This window comes from Phyllobates terribilis, unplaced genomic scaffold (genome assembly GCF_046119375.1).
Source record: "Phyllobates terribilis strain yellow unplaced genomic scaffold, ASM4611937v1 Scaffold_12__6_contigs__length_324123572, whole genome shotgun sequence".
Lineage (NCBI taxonomy): Eukaryota > Metazoa > Chordata > Amphibia > Anura > Dendrobatidae > Phyllobates > Phyllobates terribilis.
Genome location: NW_027362772.1, coordinates 25,466,815 through 25,485,945, shown reverse-complemented (window position 1 = coordinate 25,485,945; position 19,131 = coordinate 25,466,815). Strand labels below are relative to the sequence as shown.

At 32.8% G+C, this 19,131-nt stretch overlaps 1 protein-coding gene across 2 annotated transcripts in view; it reads right to left on the bottom strand.

Moving 5' to 3' along the window:
• Window positions 1-200: 200 nt before the first annotated feature.
• Window positions 201-19,131, bottom strand: part of LOC141171969 (G protein-activated inward rectifier potassium channel 2-like) — a 172,936-nt gene continuing 154,005 nt past the window's right edge. The window contains exon 3 of one of the 2 annotated variants that reach the window (XM_073655708.1): window positions 201-1,810. In XM_073655708.1, coding sequence (XP_073511809.1) covers window positions 1,485-1,810 — 326 coding nt within the window. In that variant the 3' untranslated portion in view covers window positions 201-1,484. The remainder of the gene's footprint in view (window positions 1,811-19,131) is intronic. The other variant, XM_073655707.1, reaches the window with a different exon arrangement.

The window sequence follows — 19,131 nt, the reverse complement described above, 5'->3', positions numbered from 1 at the left end:
ATTGCAAGTATCAGACTGTGTTTGCTGACTTCTTGCTGCATGTAGTTGTGCCGGCCCGGACCTCGCTGCTCGTGCTCCTGATGAGGAATATCGGACCAGGGGAGGGTGTGACGCCTCAGTAATCACGACGGCTGCAGCAAATGTTATATATTAAATATTTATTGGATACGAACATAGAAGAGACGGACGACCCAGGAGGAACAGGCAAACGTATAGTCACAGTGCATTGATAGAGGCGAGCGTGGGAATACTAGAGGTACAGCTCTGCTGCCATCTTGTGGGCATTCTCTGAACTGCAGTACAATTGCAAATTTTATCTCTACTTGTGCTCGCTGCCACGACGGTTGTAGTTTTACATTTCTTATGCGATAATGTCCACTTAGTTACTGTGTTAGGCCAGTGCTATATAGAGACAAGTTCCAGATCCCTATGATCATCATTGGCATCGTTCCCCCATAGGACCCTAGTGGTGGTAAAGCCGACCTGGCTTCACCATTTGGCTTTTATTGGCTCTTTCTGTCCCTGCCTGCGAAATCGATATACTAAGAATCGGGACAACAAAATGCATCCATCTGCATGTGGCCTGTTTTTATGCTTTTTTTTCATTCTCTGAGCTGATTTATAACAAAAGACCTCATCAAATTGAGCTTTAACGTGGTCGTAAATGAGCTGAGAAGATCTTAGAAAATAGCTGCAAACTTTGTCAGAATGAGCTCGCTGATGGATTCTCAGTTAACTCTATCTACAGTTGGCAATGTGCAAAGAAACACAGCAGCTGTAAGAGTCAAACGGCGCAAACTTTTAAATGAAACCCAATTGCAAAAATGATTTTTAGGCCGTAAATAAATGCATAAAACAATAATTTCCCCCCGACTGTGTCCACATCCTATAAATATTTGCATATAGGAGGAGAATGTGGTAACGTGAAGCTCCGGGGTCCGGTGTAAAATACAGAACAGGCCCCCATCTCCATGTATTGTTCAGTCCTAGTGCGGGTAGTCTGTAATGACCAATCACCAAATATTAACCCCTTTATTACCAATGCGTGCCCCAAAATTGTCATTAAAGTCCTTAAGTCGTCATCATTTTTGTTTTGTAAAGTTTGTTCCTGGGAAAGTTGAGTGACCATTAGGACCACCGTTCCTGTCCTTGACTTGGGGGGGGGGGGGTATAACCTGCCGCAAATGGTTGTCATATTAGTTGCTCGACTTTCCTGGAAAAAGATATTAATAAGTAATGGCTTATAGGAAGGAGTTTATTTTTCTTTTTTAGCGTCTTTTTTTTCTCTCATCTGTGATGATAACCTCTAGATTTAGGGTTTTGTGAGCGCCCTGCTGAACAGCGATCCACGTGACAATATGGCCGCCAACCTTACAGTCTAATTTGGCGTCAGCTTTTAGCCAGCGCTCATATTAGCGATTTCTTCTCCGTCCGCCTATTGCTGGCGAAAATTCTACTTTATTTTTTTTTATTATTTGCGACCGTCACTCACAGGCGTCCATCTTTACTTTACTGACGTCCCCGTTGGAGATGACTGGCGCGCTCTCCACCTCCGCCCCTTCCTGTAAGTCACCGGTGGCGGTCTGGTTGCCTTTGCTGTTGGTGGAGGTGAGCTGCAGCGCCTCGCCCTTCTCGCTCAGCTCCGCCAGCTCTTTGGCGCTGGAGGTCGGCGTCGGCGTCTCGTCAGTATTGTGGAAAGTGTCGTAGTCCACTTCGTAGAAGCCTTCCTCCAGCGTGAGGACCGGCATGAAGCGGTGACCCCACAGCACCTCGCTTTCCACATAGGAGCTGCGCGCTTGACAAGTCATTCCTGCAGCGGAAAGGAAAAGTAGAGAAGAAAAAGTTAGAAAAATCCTCCCTTTTAACTTGATATTAGTCAGTTCCTTCTATGTTAAAGGCTTAGATAAGGCTGCTTTTTTTTTTTAAACAGCGCCACCATCATCCACAGTTTGTATCCGGTACTGCAACATCACTCTAAAATGGGATGGGGCTGAGCTGCAATACCGCATACAACCTGTGGACAGATGTGGCCCAATTTTTGATAGAAGGCAGCTGTCTTGCAAATGCTTTAATATAAGTATTAATATATAAATTTTACTATAACCATGACTCCTAACTATTAAACGGGAGCAGTCAAGATTTTAGTGGTACGGCTGCGTAGGTCCTACTGTAACGATAAAAATGACACCTGTCTTGTAGGAATCCGATGTTCCAGTGCTGAGAAATCCAGCTTTGAAGCAATATGCAAATCAGCCCAGAAGGGGGCGTGTGTTAGAGTGCACTGACACGCCCCAATGCACTTCCAGGCAAATTTGAGGATTTCTCAGCACTGGAACATCGGATTGCTATGAAACAGGTGTCGTTTTTATCCTTGAGCTTCACCCTATCCAGCCATCACATTAGATTAATTAGAAAAATTATACTGATGGGATATTTGTTAAGAAACTGCATCGGTGAGCAACTGGGAAAAAAAAAATCCACAAAACGCAACAAACTTGAAGAAAAAGTTATTTAAGATTGGTTAAGATACACAGCTTATATCTGTAGCTGACGTCAGCACCTGGCGAATAAAGTTAAGTACAACTGCTGTGATAATTGTTGTGAAAAACAAGCCCCGATGTAACTCAAAAGTGGACTTATAGCTCTTGAGAACAAATCTAAAGCAAAGAAGGGCTCCAATGGGATTCTGTCACCTAAAGACCCTATTGAACCTGGAGCGGACCTGGTTACGGGGTCCTTGGATGACATTTATAACTGTAAAAGGTCCTTTGATGAGTCGATTTCCTGACTTGCAGTTTCCAGTTTGAACACCAGAGGTCAGTGCTGCATAAGAAATCGTGTTTCTAGCGCAGTTCCTAGAAGCACCACTAGGTGTCCCCATTCACTGCAAGTCATATAATGCTAATACACATATAGTATATAGCCGGTGCAATAAATTAAGGTAAATTATTATTACTATTCGCATGCTGATAAAACACGTTTAATAAAGTACAAGGTAGATGCGTATCACATTTTCAGTGCCCCTATAATAATAGCAGCAAGAAAGCCCCCCTGTAATAATTCAGCTGCATGGGGGTCTGTCCTTCTACCTTCAGTGTTTTTAGAGACCCAAATGATGGGAGAAAAAACTGGACAATTGTAATAAAGGAAATAGATTTTGCAGCCAGATTTTAATTTCAGGTATTACATGAGATCAATAAAAAGGAGATAATTGTGGATAATTAACGGCAGTTACTAGTTAATGACTGTTCTGTAATCAGAGATCAGCGGCTCGAGCCACAAGATCCCTCAATTACATCCTGTCTCTATCACTAATGTACTCTGGAGAAAACGCGCTGCCCACGCCGGATGCTACAAGTGCAGAAAATCAGCGAGGGGCTCCGCGTACAGATAAAGCCTCTTAAGTGCCCCCCGACATGGGAGCAAATAAATGATGGGTCTGTGCAAGCGGACAAGAAACGTCATCATCCGGGAACAGCTCATTACCGCAGAGCGCACCGCCAAATGCTGAGCCTGTGCCGTACAGCTAGGTGCGCAGTGCGCAGGCTCAGCGGCTACCACCTCTGCTTCATAGTGTTATAGTAGTTACATTCTTGTACATAGGAGCAGTATTATAGTAGTTATATTCTTGTACATAGATGACAGTATTATAGTAGTTATATTCTTGTACAAAGGGGTCATTATTATAGTAGTTATATTCTTGTACATAGGGGACAGTATTATAGTAGTTATATTCTTGTACATAGAGGCAGTATTATAGTAGTTACATTCTTGTACATAGGGAGCAGTATTATAGTAGTTATATTCTTGTACATAGGAGCAGTATTATAGTAGTTATATTCTTGTACATAGGAGCAGTATTATAGTAGTTATATTCTTGTACATAGGAGGAGTATTATAGTAGTTATATTCTTGTACATAGCAGCAGTATTATAGTAGTTATATTCTTGTACATAGGAGCAGTATTATAGTAGTTATATTCTTGTACATAGCAGCAGTATTATAGCAGTTATATTCTTGTACATAGCAGCAGTATTATAGCAGTTATATTCTTGTACATAGCAGCAGTATTATAGCAGTTATATTCTTGTACATAGGAGCAGTATTATAGTAGTTATATTCTTGTACATAGGGGGCAGTATTATAGTAGTTATATTCTTGTACATAGGAGCAGTATTATATTAGTTATATTCTTGTACATAGGGGCAGTATTATAGTAGTTATATTCTTGTACATAGGGGCAGTATTATAGTAGTTATATTCTTGTACATAGGGGGCAGTATTATAGTAGTTATATTCTTGTACATAGGGGGCAGTATTATAGTAGTTACATTCTTGTACATAGGAGCAGTATTATAGTAGTTACATTCTTGTACATAGGAGCAGTATTATAGTAGTTATATTCTTGTACATAGGGAGCAGTATTATAGTAGTTATATTCTTGTACATAGGGGCAGTATTATAGTAGTTATATTCTTGTACATAGGGGGCAGTATTATAGTAGTTATATTCTTCTACATAGAGGCAGTATTATAGTAGTTATATTCTTGTACATAGGGGCAGTATTATAGTAGTTATACTCTTGTAAATAGGAGCAGTATTATAGTAGTTATATTCTTGTACATAGAGGCAGTATTATAGTAGTTATATTCTTGTACATAGGAGCAGTATTATAGTAGTTATATTCTTGTACATAGGAGCAGTATTATAGTATTTATATTCTTGTACATAGGGTCAGTATTATAGTAGTTATATTCTTGTACACAGGAGCAGTATTATAATAGTTATATTCTTGTATATAGGGGGCAGTATTATAGTAGTTATATTCTTGTACATTGGAGCAGTATTATAGCAGTTATATTCTTGTATATAGGGGCAGTATTATAGTAGTTATATTCTTGTATATAGGGGGCAGTATTATAGTAGTTATACTCTTGTAAATAGGAGCAGTATTTTAGTAGTTATATTCTTGTACATAGGAGCAGTATTATAGTAGTTAAATTCTTGTACATAGGAGGCAGTATTATAGTAGTTATATTCTTGTACATAGGAGCAGTATTATAGTAGTTATATTCTTGTACATAGAGGGCAGTATTATAGTAGTTATATTCCTGTACATAGGAGCAGTATTTTAGTAGTTATATTCTTGTACATAGGAGCAGTATTATAGTAGTTATATTCTTGTACATAGGAGCAGTATTATAATAGTTATATTCTTGAATATAGGGGGCAGTATTATAGTAGTTATATTCTTGTATATAGGGGGCAGTATTATAGTAGTTATATTCTTGTATATAGGGGGCAGTATTATAGTAGTTATACTCTTGTAAATAGGAGCAGTATTATAGTAGTTATATTCTTGTACATAGGAGGCAGTATTATAGTAGTTATATTCTTGTACATAGGAGGCAGTATTATAGTAGTTATATTCTTGTACATAGGAGCAGTATTATAGTAGTTATATTCTTGTACATAGAGGGCAGTATTATAGTAGTTATATTATTGTACATAGGAGCAGTATTATAGTAGTTATATTCTTGTACATAGGAGCAGTATTATAGTAGTTATATTCTTGTACATAGGAGGAGTATTATAGTAGTTATATTCTTGTACATAGCAGCAGTATTATAGTAGTTATATTCTTGTACATAGGGGGCAGTATTATAGTAGTTATATTCTTGTACATAGGGGCAGTATTATAGTAGTTATATTCTTGTACATAGGGGCAGTATTATAGTAGTTATATTCTTGTATATAGGGGGCAGTATTATAGTAGTTATATTCTTGTACATAGGGGCAGTATTATAGTAGTTATATTCTTGTACATAGGAGTAGTATTATAGTAGTTATATTCTTGTACATAGGGGCAGTATTATAGTAGTTATATTCTTGTACATAGGGAGCAGTATTATAGTAGTTATATTCTTGTACATAGGGGGCAGTTTTATAGTAGTTATATTCTTGTACATAGGAGCAGTATTATAGTAGTTATATTCTTGTACATAGGGTCAGTATTATAGTAGTTATATTCTTGTACATAGGAGCAGTATTATAATAGTTATATTCTTGTACATAGGGGCAGTATTATAGCAGTTATATTCTTGTATATAGGGGCAGTATTATAGTAGTTATATTCTTGTATATAGGGGGCAGTATTATAGTAGTTATACTCTTGTAAATAGGAGCAGTATTTTAGTAGTTATACTCTTGTACATAGGAGCAGTATTATAGTAGTTATATTCTTGTACATAGGAGGCAGGATTATAGTAGTTATATTCTTGTACATAGGAGGCAGGATTATAGTAGTTATATTCTTGTACATAGGAGCAGTATTATAGTAGTTATATTCTTGTACATAGGGGCAGTATTATAGTAGTTATATTCTTGTACATAGGAGCAGTATTATAGTAGTTATATTCTTGTACATAGGAGCAGTATTATAGTAGTTATATTCTTGTACATAGGAGCAGTATTATAGTAGTTATATTCTTGTACATAGGAGCAGTATTATAGTAGTTATATTCTTGTACATAGGGGGCAGTATTATAGTAGTTATATTCTTCTACATAGAGGCAGTATTATAGTAGTTATATTCTTGTACATAGGGGGCAGTATTATAGTAGTTATACTCTTGTAAATAGGAGCAGTATTATAGTAGTTATATTCTTGTACATAGAGGCAGTATTATAGTAGTTATATTCTTGTACATAGGAGCAGTATTATAGTAGTTATATTCTTGTACATAGGAGCAGTATTATAGTAGTTATATTCTTGTACATAGGGTCAGTATTATAGTAGTTATATTCTTGTACATAGGAGCAGTATTATAATAGTTATATTCTTGTATATAGGGGGCAGTATTATAGTAGTTATATTCTTGTACATTGGAGCAGTATTATAGCAGTTATATTCTTGTATATAGGGGCAGTATTATAGTAGTTATATTCTTGTATATAGGGGGCAGTATTATAGTAGTTATACTCTTGTAAATAGGAGCAGTATTTTAGTAGTTATATTCTTGTACATAGGAGCAGTATTATAGTAGTTAAATTCTTGTACATAGGAGGCAGTATTATAGTAGTTATATTCTTGTACATAGGAGCAGTATTATAGTAGTTATATTCTTGTACATAGAGGGCAGTATTATAGTAGTTATATTCCTGTACATAGGAGCAGTATTTTAGTAGTTATATTCTTGTACATAGGAGCAGTATTATAGTAGTTATATTCTTGTACATAGGAGCAGTATTATAATAGTTATATTCTTGAATATAGGGGGCAGTATTATAGCAGTTATATTCTTGTATATAGGGGCAGTATTATAGTAGTTATATTCTTGTATATAGGGGGCAGTATTATAGTAGTTATACTCTTGTAAATAGGAGCAGTATTATAGTAGTTATATTCTTGTACATAGGAGGCAGTATTATAGTAGTTATATTCTTGTACATAGGAGCAGTATTATAGTAGTTATATTCTTGTACATAGAGGGCAGTATTATAGCAGTTATATTATTGTACATAGGAGCAGTATTATAGTAGTTATATTCTTGTACATAGGAGCAGTATTATAGTAGTTATATTCTTGTACATAGGAGGAGTATTATAGTAGTTATATTCTTGTACATAGGAGCAGTATTATAATAGTTATATTCTTGAATATAGGGGGCAGTATTATAGCAGTTATATTCTTGTATATAGGGGCAGTATTATAGTAGTTATATTCTTGTATATAGGGGGCAGTATTATAGTAGTTATACTCTTGTAAATAGGAGCAGTATTATAGTAGTTATATTCTTGTACATAGGAGGCAGTATTATAGTAGTTATATTCTTGTACATAGGAGCAGTATTATAGTAGTTATATTCTTGTACATAGAGGGCAGTATTATAGTAGTTATATTATTGTACATAGGAGCAGTATTATAGTAGTTATATTCTTGTACATAGGAGCAGTATTATAGTAGTTATATTCTTGTACATAGGAGGAGTATTATAGTAGTTATATTCTTGTACATAGCAGCAGTATTATAGTAGTTATATTCTTGTACATAGGGGGCAGTATTATAGTAGTTATATTCTTGTACATAGGGGCAGTATTATAGTAGTTATATTCTTGTACATAGGGGCAGTATTATAGTAGTTATATTCTTGTATATAGGGGGCAGTATTATAGTAGTTATATTCTTGTACATAGGGGCAGTATTATAGTAGTTATATTCTTGTACATAGGAGTAGTATTATAGTAGTTATATTCTTGTACATAGGGGCAGTATTATAGTAGTTATATTCTTGTACATAGGGAGCAGTATTATAGTAGTTATATTCTTGTACATAGGGGGCAGTTTTATAGTAGTTATATTCTTGTACATAGGAGCAGTATTATAGTAGTTATATTCTTGTACATAGGAGCAGTATTATAGTAGTTATATTCTTGTACATAGGAGCAGTATTATAATAGTTATATTCTTGTACATAGGGGCAGTATTATAGCAGTTATATTCTTGTATATAGGGGCAGTATTATAGTAGTTATATTCTTGTATATAGGGGGCAGTATTATAGTAGTTATATTCTTGTATATAGGGGGCAGTATTATAGTAGTTATACTCTTGTAAATAGGAGCAGTATTTTAGTAGTTATACTCTTGTACATAGGAGCAGTATTATAGTAGTTATATTCTTGTACATAGGAGGCAGGATTATAGTAGTTATATTCTTGTACATAGGAGCAGTATTATAGTAGTTATATTCTTGTACATAGAGGGCAGTATTATAGTAGTTATATTCTTGTACATAGGAGCAGTATTATAGTAGTTATATTCTTGTACATAGGGGCAGTATTATAGTAGTTATATTCTTGTACATAGTAGTATTATAGTAGTTATATTCTTGTACATAGGGGCAGTATTATAGTAGTTATATTCTTGTACATAGGGAGCAGTATTATAGTAGTTATATTCTTGTACATAGGGGGCAGTATTATAGTAGTTATATTCTTGTACATAGGAGCAGTATTATAGTAGTTATATTCTTGTACATAGGGTCAGTATTATAGTAGTTATATTCTTGTACATAGGAGCAGTATTATAATAGTTATATTCTTGTATAGGGGGCAGTATTATAGCAGTTATATTCTTGTATATAGGGGGCAGTATTATAGTAGTTATACTCTTGTACATAGGAGGCAGTATTATAGTAGTTATATTCTTGTACATAGGAGCAGTATTATAGTAGTTATATTCTTATACATAGGGGCAGTATTATAGTAGCTATATTCTTGTACATAGGAGCAGTATTATAGCAGTTATATTCTTATACATAGAGGGCAGTATTATAGTAGTTATATTCTTATACATAGGGGCAGTATTATAGTAGTTATATGCTTGTATATAGGGGGCAGTATTATAGTAGTTATATTCTTATACATAGGGGCAGTATTATAGTAGTTATATGCTTGTATATAGGGGGCAGTATTATAGTAGTTATACTCTTGTATATAGGGGCAGTATTATAGTGGTTATATTCTTGTACATAGGTGCAGTATTATAGTAGTTATATTCTTGTACATAGGGGCAGTATTATAGTAGTTATATTCCTGTACATAGGAGCAGTATTATAGTAGTTATATTCCTGTACGTAGGAGCAGTATTATAGTAGTTATATTCCTGTACATAGGAGCAGTATTATAGTAGTTATATTCTTGTACATAGGGGGCAGTATTATTGTAGTTATATTCTTGTACATAGGGGGTAGTATTATAGTAGTTATATTCTTGTACATAGGGGGGCAGTATTATAGTAGTTATATTCTTGTACATAGGAGCAGTATTATAGCAGTTATATTCTTGTACATAGGAGCAGTATTATAGTAGTTATAGTCTTGTACATAGGGGCAGTATTATAGTAGTTATATTCTTGTACATAGGAACAGTATTATAGTAGTTATATTCTTGTACATAGGGAGAGTATTATAGTAGTTATATTCTTGTACATAGGGGCAGTATTATAGTAGTTATATTCTTGTACATAGTGGCAGTATTATAGTAGTTATATTGTTGTACATAGGGGCAGTATTATAGTGGTTATATTCTTGTACATAGGAGCAGTATTATAGTAGTTATATTCTTGTACATAGGGGGTAGTATTATAGTAGTTATATTCTTGTACATAGGAACAGTATTATAGTAGTTATATTTTTGTACATAGGGGGCAGTATTATAGTAGTTATGTTCTTGTATATAGGGGGCAGTATTATAGTAGTTATTTTCTTGTACACAGGAGCAGTATTATAGTAGTTATATTCTTGTACATAGGGGGCAGTATTATAGAAGTTATATTCTTGTACATAGGGGCAGTGTTATAGTAGTTATATTCTTGTACATAGGATCAGTATTATAGTAGTTATATTCTTGTACATTGGGGCAGTATTATAGTAGTTATATTCTTGTACATTGGGGCAGTATTATAGTAGTTATATTCTTGTATATAGGGGGCAGTATTATAGTAGTTATATTCTTGTACATAGGGAGCAGTATTATAGCAGTTATATTCTTGTACATAGGAGCAGTATTATAGTAGTTATATTCTTGTACATAGGGGGCAGTATTATAGTTGTTATATTCTTGTACATAGGAGCAGTATTATAGCAGTTATATTCTTGTACATAGGAGCAGTATTATAGTAGTTATATTCTTGTACATAGGAGCAGTATTATAGTAGTTATATTCTTGTACATTGGGGCAGTATTATAGTAGTTATATTCTTGTATATAGGGAGCAGTATTATAGCAGTTATATTCTTGTACATAGGAGCAGTATTATAGTAGTTATATTCTTGTACATAGCAGCAGTATTATAGTAGTTATATTCTTGTACATAGGAGCAGTATTATAGTAGTTATATTCTTGTACATAGCAGCAGTATTATAGCAGTTATATTCTTGTACATAGCAGCAGTATTATAGCAGTTATATTCTTGTACATAGGAGCAGTATTATAGTAGTTATATTCTTATACATAGGGGGCAGTATTATAGTAGTTATATTCTTGTACATAGGAGCAGTATTATAGCAGTTATATTCTTGTACATAGGAGCAGTATTATAGTAGTTATGTTCTTGTACATTGGGGCAATATTATAGTAGTTATATTCTTGTACATTGGGGCAGTATTATAGTAGTTATATTCTTGTATATAGGGAGCAGTATTATAGCAGTTATATTCTTGTACATAGGAGCAGTATTATAGTAGTTATATTCTTGTACATAGCAGCAGTATTATAGTAGTTATATTCTTGTACATAGGAGCAGTATTATAGTAGTTATATTCTTGTACATAGCAGCAGTATTATAGCAGTTATATTCTTGTACATAGCAGCAGTATTATAGCAGTTATATTCTTGTACATAGGAGCAGTATTATAGTAGTTATATTCTTGTACATAGGGGGCAGTATTATAGTAGTTATATTCTTGTACATAGGAGCAGTATTATAGCAGTTATATTCTTGTATATAGGGGCAGTATTATAGTGGTTATATTCTTGTACATAGGTGCAGTATTATAGTAGTTATATTCTTGTACATAGGGGCAGTATTATAGTAGTTATATTCTTGTATATAGGGGGCAGTATTATAGTAGTTATATTCTTGTACATAGGGGCAGTATTATAGTAGTTATATTCTTGTACATAGGAGTAGTATTATAGTAGTTATATTCTTGTACATAGGGGCAGTATTATAGTAGTTATATTCTTGTACATAGGGAGCAGTATTATAGTAGTTATATTCTTGTACATACGGGGCAGTTTTATAGTAGTTATATTCTTGTACATAGGAGCAGTATTATAGCAGTTATATTCTTGTACATAGGGTCAGTATTATAGTAGTTATACTCTTGTACATAGGAGCAGTATTATAATAGTTATATTCTTGTACATAGGGGGCAGTATTATAGCAGTTATATTCTTGTATATAGGGGCAGTATTATAGTAGTTATATTCTTGTATATAGGGGGCAGTATTATAGTAGTTATAATCTTGTAAATAGGAGCAGTATTTTAGTAGTTATACTCTTGTACATAGGAGCAGTATTATAGTAGTTATATTCTTGTACATAGGAGGCAGGATTATAGTAGTTATATTCTTGTACATAGGAGCAGTATTATAGTAGTTATATTCTTGTACATAGAGGGCAGTATTATAGTAGTTATATTCTTGTACATAGGAGCAGTATTATAGTAGTTATATTCTTGTACATAGGGGCAGTATTATAGTAGTTATATTCTTGTACATAGTAGTATTATAGTAGTTATATTCTTGTACATAGGGGCAGTATTATAGTAGTTATATTCTTGTACATAGGGAGCAGTATTATAGTAGTTATATTCTTGTACATAGGGGGCAGTATTATAGTAGTTATATTCTTGTACATAGGAGCAGTATTATAGTAGTTATATTCTTGTACATAGGGTCAGTATTATAGTAGTTATATTCTTGTACATAGGAGCAGTATTATAATAGTTATATTCTTGTATATAGGGGGCAGTATTATAGCAGTTATATTCTTGTATATAGGGGGCAGTATTATAGTAGTTATACTCTTGTAAATAGGAGCAGTATTTTAGTAGTTATATTCTTGTACATAGGAGCAGTATTATAGTAGTTATATTCTTGTACATAGGAGGCAGTATTATAGTAGTTATATTCTTGTACATAGGAGCAGTATTATAGTAGTCATATTTTTATACATAGGGGCAGTATTATAGTAGCTATATTCTTGTACATAGGAGCAGTATTATAGCAGTTATATTCTTGTACATAGAGGGCAGTATTATAGTAGTTATATTCTTATACATAGGGGCAGTATTATAGTAGTTATATTCTTGTATATAGGGGGCAGTATTATAGTAGTTATACTCTTGTATATAGGGGCAGTATTATAGTGGTTATATTCTTGTACATAGGTGCAGTATTATAGTAGTTATATTCTTGTACATAGGGGCAGTATTATAGTAGTTATATTCCTGTACATAGGAGCAGTATTATAGTAGTTATATTCCTGTACGTAGGAGCAGTATTATAGTAGTTATATTCCTGTACGTAGGAGCAGTATTATAGTAGTTATATTCCTGTACATAGGAGCAGTATTATAGCAGTTATATTCTTGTACATAGGAGCAGTATTATAGTAGTTATATTTTTGTACATAGGGGGCAGTATTATAGTAGTTATGTTCTTGTATATAGGGGGCAGTATTATAGTAGTTATATTCTTGTACATAGGATCAGTATTATAGTAGTTATATTCTTGTACATTGGGGCAGTATTATAGTAGTTATATTCTTGTACATTGGGGCAGTATTATAGTAGTTATATTCTTGTATATAGGGGGCAGTATTATAGTAGTTATATTCTTGTACATAGGGGGCAGTATTATAGTAGTTATATTCTTGTACATAGGGAGCAGTATTATAGCAGTTATATTCTTGTACATAGGAGCAGTATTATAGTAGTTATATTCTTGTACATAGGGGGCAGTATTATAGTAGTTATATTCTTGTACATAGGAGCAGTATTATAGCAGTTATATTCTTGTACATAGGTGCAGTATTATAGTAGTTATATTCTTGTACATAGGGGCAGTATTATAGTAGTTATATTCTTGTACATAGGAGTAGTATTATAGTAGTTATATTCTTGCACATAGAGGCAGTATTATAGTAGTTATATTCTTGTACATAGGGGGCAGTATTATAGTAGTTATACTCTTGTAAATAGGAGCAGTATTATAGTAGTTATATTCTTGTACATAGCGGCAGTATTATAGTAGTTATATTCTTGTACATAGGGGGCAGTATTATAGTAGTTATATTCTTGTACATAGGAGCAGTATTATAGTAGTTATATTCTTGTACATAGGAGCAGTATTATAGTAGTTAAATTCTTGTACATAGGGTCAGTATTATAGTAGTTATATTCTTGTACATAGGAGCAGTATTATAATAGTTATATTCTTGTATATAGGGGGCAGTATTATAGTAGTTATATTCTTGTACATTGGAGCAGTATTATAGCAGTTATATTCTTGTATATAGGGGCAGTATTATAGTAGTTATATTCTTGTATATAGGGGGCAGTATTCTAGTAGTTATACTCTTGTAAATAGGAGCAGTATTTTAGTAGTTATATTCTTGTACATAGGAGCAGTATTATAGTAGTTATATTCTTGTACATAGGAGGCAGTATTATAGTAGTTATATTCTTGTACATAGGAGCAGTATTATAGTAGTTATATTCTTGTACATAGAGGGCAGTATTATAGTAGTTATATTCTTGTACATAGGAGCAGTATTATAGTAGTTATATTCTTGTACATAGGAGCAGTATTATAGTAGTTATATTCTTGTACATAGGAGGCAGTAGTATAGTAGTTATATTCTTGTACATAGGAGCAGTATTATAGTAGTTATATTCTTGTACATAGAGGGCAGTATTATAGTAGTTATATTCTTGTACATAGAGGGCAGTATTATAGTAGTTATATTCTTGTACATAGGAGCAGTATTATAGTAGTTATATTCTTGTACATAGGAGCAGTATTATAGTAGTTATATTCTTGTACATAGAGGGCAGTATTATAGTAGTTATATTCTTGTACATAGGAGCAGTATTATAGTAGTTATATTCTTGTACATAGGGGCGGTATTATAGTAGTTATATTCCTGTACATAGGAGCAGTATTTTAGTAGTTATATTCTTGTACATAGGAGCAGTATTATAGTAGTTATATTCTTGTACATAGGAGGCAGTATTATAGTAGTTATATTCTTGTACATAGGAGCAGTATTATAGTAATTATACTCTTGTACATAGAGGGCAGTATTATAGCAGTTATATTCTTGTACATAGGAGCAGTATTATAGTAGTTATATTCTTGTACATAGGAGCAGTATTATAGTAGTTATATTCTTGTACATAGGAGCAGTATTATAGCAGTTATATTCTTGTACATAGAGGGCAGTATTATAGTGGTTATATTCTTGCACATAGGAGCAGTATTATAGTAGTTATGTTCTTGTACATAGGAGCAGTATTATAGTAGTTATATTCTTGTACATAGGAGCAGTATTATAGCAGTTATATTCTTGTATATAGGGGGCAGTATTGTAGTAGTTATACTCTTTTATATAGGGGCAGTATTATAGTGGTTATATTCTTGTACATAGGTGCAGTATTATAGTAGTTATATTCTTGTACATAGGGGCAGTATTATAGTAGTTATATTCCTGTACATAGGAGCAGTATTTTAGTAGTTATATTCTTGTACATAGAGGCAGTATTATAGTAGTTATATTCTTGTACATAGGGGGCAGTATTATAGTAGTTATACTCTTGTAAATAGGAGCAGTATTATAGTAGTTATATTCTTGTACATAGGGGGTAGTATTATAGTAGTTATATTCTTGTACATAGGGGGCAGTATTATAGTAGATATATTCTTGTACATAGGAGCAGTATTATAGCAGTTATATTCTTGTACATAGGAGCAGTATTATAGTAGTTATAGTCTTGTACATAGGGGCAGTATTATAGTAGTTATATTCTTGTACATAGGAACAGTATTATAGTAGTTATATTCTTCTACATAGGGGCAGTATTATAGTAGTTATATTCTTGTACATAGTGGCAGTATTATAGTAGTTATATTGTTGTACATAGGGGCAGTATTATAGTGGTTATATTCTTGTACATAGGAGAAGTATTATAGTAGTTATATTCTTGTACATAGGGGGTAGTATTATAGTAGTTATATTCTTGTACATAGGAGCAGTATTATAGTAGTTATATTTTTGTACATAGGGGGCAGTATTATAGTAGTTATGTTCTTGTATATAGGGGGCAGTATTATAGTAGTTATTTTCTTGTACACAGGAGCAGTATTATAGTAGTTATATTGTTGTACATAGGGGGCAGTATTATAGAAGTTATATTCTTGTACATAGGGGCAGTGTTATAGTAGTTATATTCTTGTACATAGAGGGCAGTATTATAGTAGTTATATTCTTGTACATAAGAGCAGTATTATAGTAGTTATATTCTTGTACATAGAGGGCAGTATTATAGTAGTTATATTCTTGTACATAGGAGCAGTATTATAGTAGTTATATTCTTGTACATAGGGGCGGTATTATAGTAGTTATATTCCTGTACATAGGAGCAGTATTTTAGTAGTTATATTCTTGTACATAGGAGCAGTATTATAGTAGTTATATTCTTGTACATAGGAGGCAGTATTATAGTAGTTATATTCTTGTACATATGAGCAGTATTATAGTAGTTATACTCTTGTACATAGAGGGCAGTATTATAGTAGTTATATTCTTGTACATAGGAGCAGTATTATAGTAGTTATATTCTTGTACATAGAAGCAGTATTATAGTAGTTATATTCTTGTACATAGGGGCAGTATTATAGTAGTTATATTCTTGTATATAGGGGGCAGTATTATAGTAGTTATATTCTTGTACATAGGGGCAGTATTATAGTAGTTATATTCTTGTACATAGGAGTAGTATTATAGTAGTTATATTCTTGTACATAGGGGCAGTATTATAGTAGTTATATTCTTGTACATAGGGAGCAGTATTATAGTAGTTATATTCTTGTACATAGGGGGCAGTTTTATAGTAGTTATATTCTTGTACATAGGAGCAGTATTATAGTAGTTATATTCTTGTACATAGGAGCAGTATTATAGTAGTTATATTCTTGTACATAGGAGCAGTATTATAATAGTTATATTCTTGTACATAGGGGCAGTATTATAGCAGTTATATTCTTGTATATAGGGGCAGTATTATAGTAGTTATATTCTTGTATATAGGGGGCAGTATTATAGTAGTTATATTCTTGTATATAGGGGGCAGTATTATAGTAGTTATACTCTTGTAAATAGGAGCAGTATTTTAGTAGTTATACTCTTGTACATAGGAGCAGTATTATAGTAGTTATATTCTTGTACATAGGAGGCAGGATTATAGTAGTTATATTCTTGTACATAGGAGCAGTATTATAGTAGTTATATTCTTGTACATAGAGGGCAGTATTATAGTAGTTATATTCTTGTACATAGGAGCAGTATTATAGTAGTTATATTCTTGTACATAGGGGCAGTATTATAGTAGTTATATTCTTGTACATAGTAGTATTATAGTAGTTATATTCTTGTACATAGGGGCAGTATTATAGTAGTTATATTCTTGTACATAGGGAGCAGTATTATAGTAGTTATATTCTTGTACATAGGGGGCAGTATTATAGTAGTTATATTCTTGTACATAGGAGCAGTATTATAGTAGTTATATTCTTGTACATAGGGTCAGTATTATAGTAGTTATATTCTTGTACATAGGAGCAGTATTATAATAGTTATATTCTTGTATAGGGGGCAGTATTATAGCAGTTATATTCTTGTATATAGGGGGCAGTATTATAGTAGTTATACTCTTGTACATAGGAGGCAGTATTATAGTAGTTATATTCTTGTACATAGGAGCAGTATTATAGTAGTTATATTCTTATACATAGGGGCAGTATTATAGTAGCTATATTCTTGTACATAGGAGCAGTATTATAGCAGTTATATTCTTATACATAGAGGGCAGTATTATAGTAGTTATATTCTTATACATAGGGGCAGTATTATAGTAGTTATATGCTTGTATATAGGGGGCAGTATTATAGTAGTTATATTCTTATACATAGGGGCAGTATTATAGTAGTTATATGCTTGTATATAGGGGGCAGTATTATAGTAGTTATACTCTTGTATATAGGGGCAGTATTATAGTGGTTATATTCTTGTACATAGGTGCAGTATTATAGTAGTTATATTCTTGTACATAGGGGCAGTATTATAGTAGTTATATTCCTGTACATAGGAGCAGTATTATAGTAGTTATATTCCTGTACGTAGGAGCAGTATTATAGTAGTTATATTCCTGTACATAGGAGCAGTATTATAGTAGTTATATTCTTGTACATAGGGGGCAGTATTATTGTAGTTATATTCTTGTACATAGGGGGTAGTATTATAGTAGTTATATTCTTGTACATAGGGGGGCAGTATTATAGTAGTTATATTCTTGTACATAGGAGCAGTATTATAGCAGTTATATTCTTGTACATAGGAGCAGTATTATAGTAGTTATAGTCTTGTACATAGGGGCAGTATTATAGTAGTTATATTCTTGTACATAGGAACAGTATTATAGTAGTTATATTCTTGTACATAGGGAGAGTATTATAGTAGTTATATTCTTGTACATAGGGGCAGTATTATAGTAGTTATATTCTTGTACATAGTGGCAGTATTATAGTAGTTATATTGTTGTACATAGGGGCAGTATTATAGTGGTTATATTCTTGTACATAGGAGCAGTATTATAGTAGTTATATTCTTGTACATAGGGGGTAGTATTATAGTAGTTATATTCTTGTACATAGGAACAGTATTATAGTAGTTATATTTTTGTACATAGGGGGCAGTATTATAGTAGTTATGTTCTTGTATATAGGGGGCAGTATTATAGTAGTTATTTTCTTGTACACAGGAGCAGTATTATAGTAGTTATATTCTTGTACATAGGGGGCAGTATTATAGAAGTTATATTCTTGTACATAGGGGCAGTGTTATAGTAGTTATATTCTTGTACATAGGATCAGTATTATAGTAGTTATATTCTTGTACATTGGGGCAGTATTATAGTAGTTATATTCTTGTACATTGGGGCAGTATTATAGTAGTTATATTCTTGTATATAGGGGGCAGTATTATAGTAGTTATATTCTTGTACATAGGGAGCAGTATTATAGCAGTTATATTCTTGTACATAGGAGCAGTATTATAGTAGTTATATTCTTGTACATAGGGGGCAGTATTATAGTAGTTATATTCTTGTACATAGGAGCAGTATTATAGCAGTTATATTCTTGTACATAGGAGCAGTATTATAGTAGTTATATTCTTGTACATAGGAGCAGTATTATAGTAGTTATATTCTTGTACATTGGGGCAGTATTATAGTAGTTATATTCTTGTATATAGGGAGCAGTATTATAGCAGTTATATTCTTGTACAT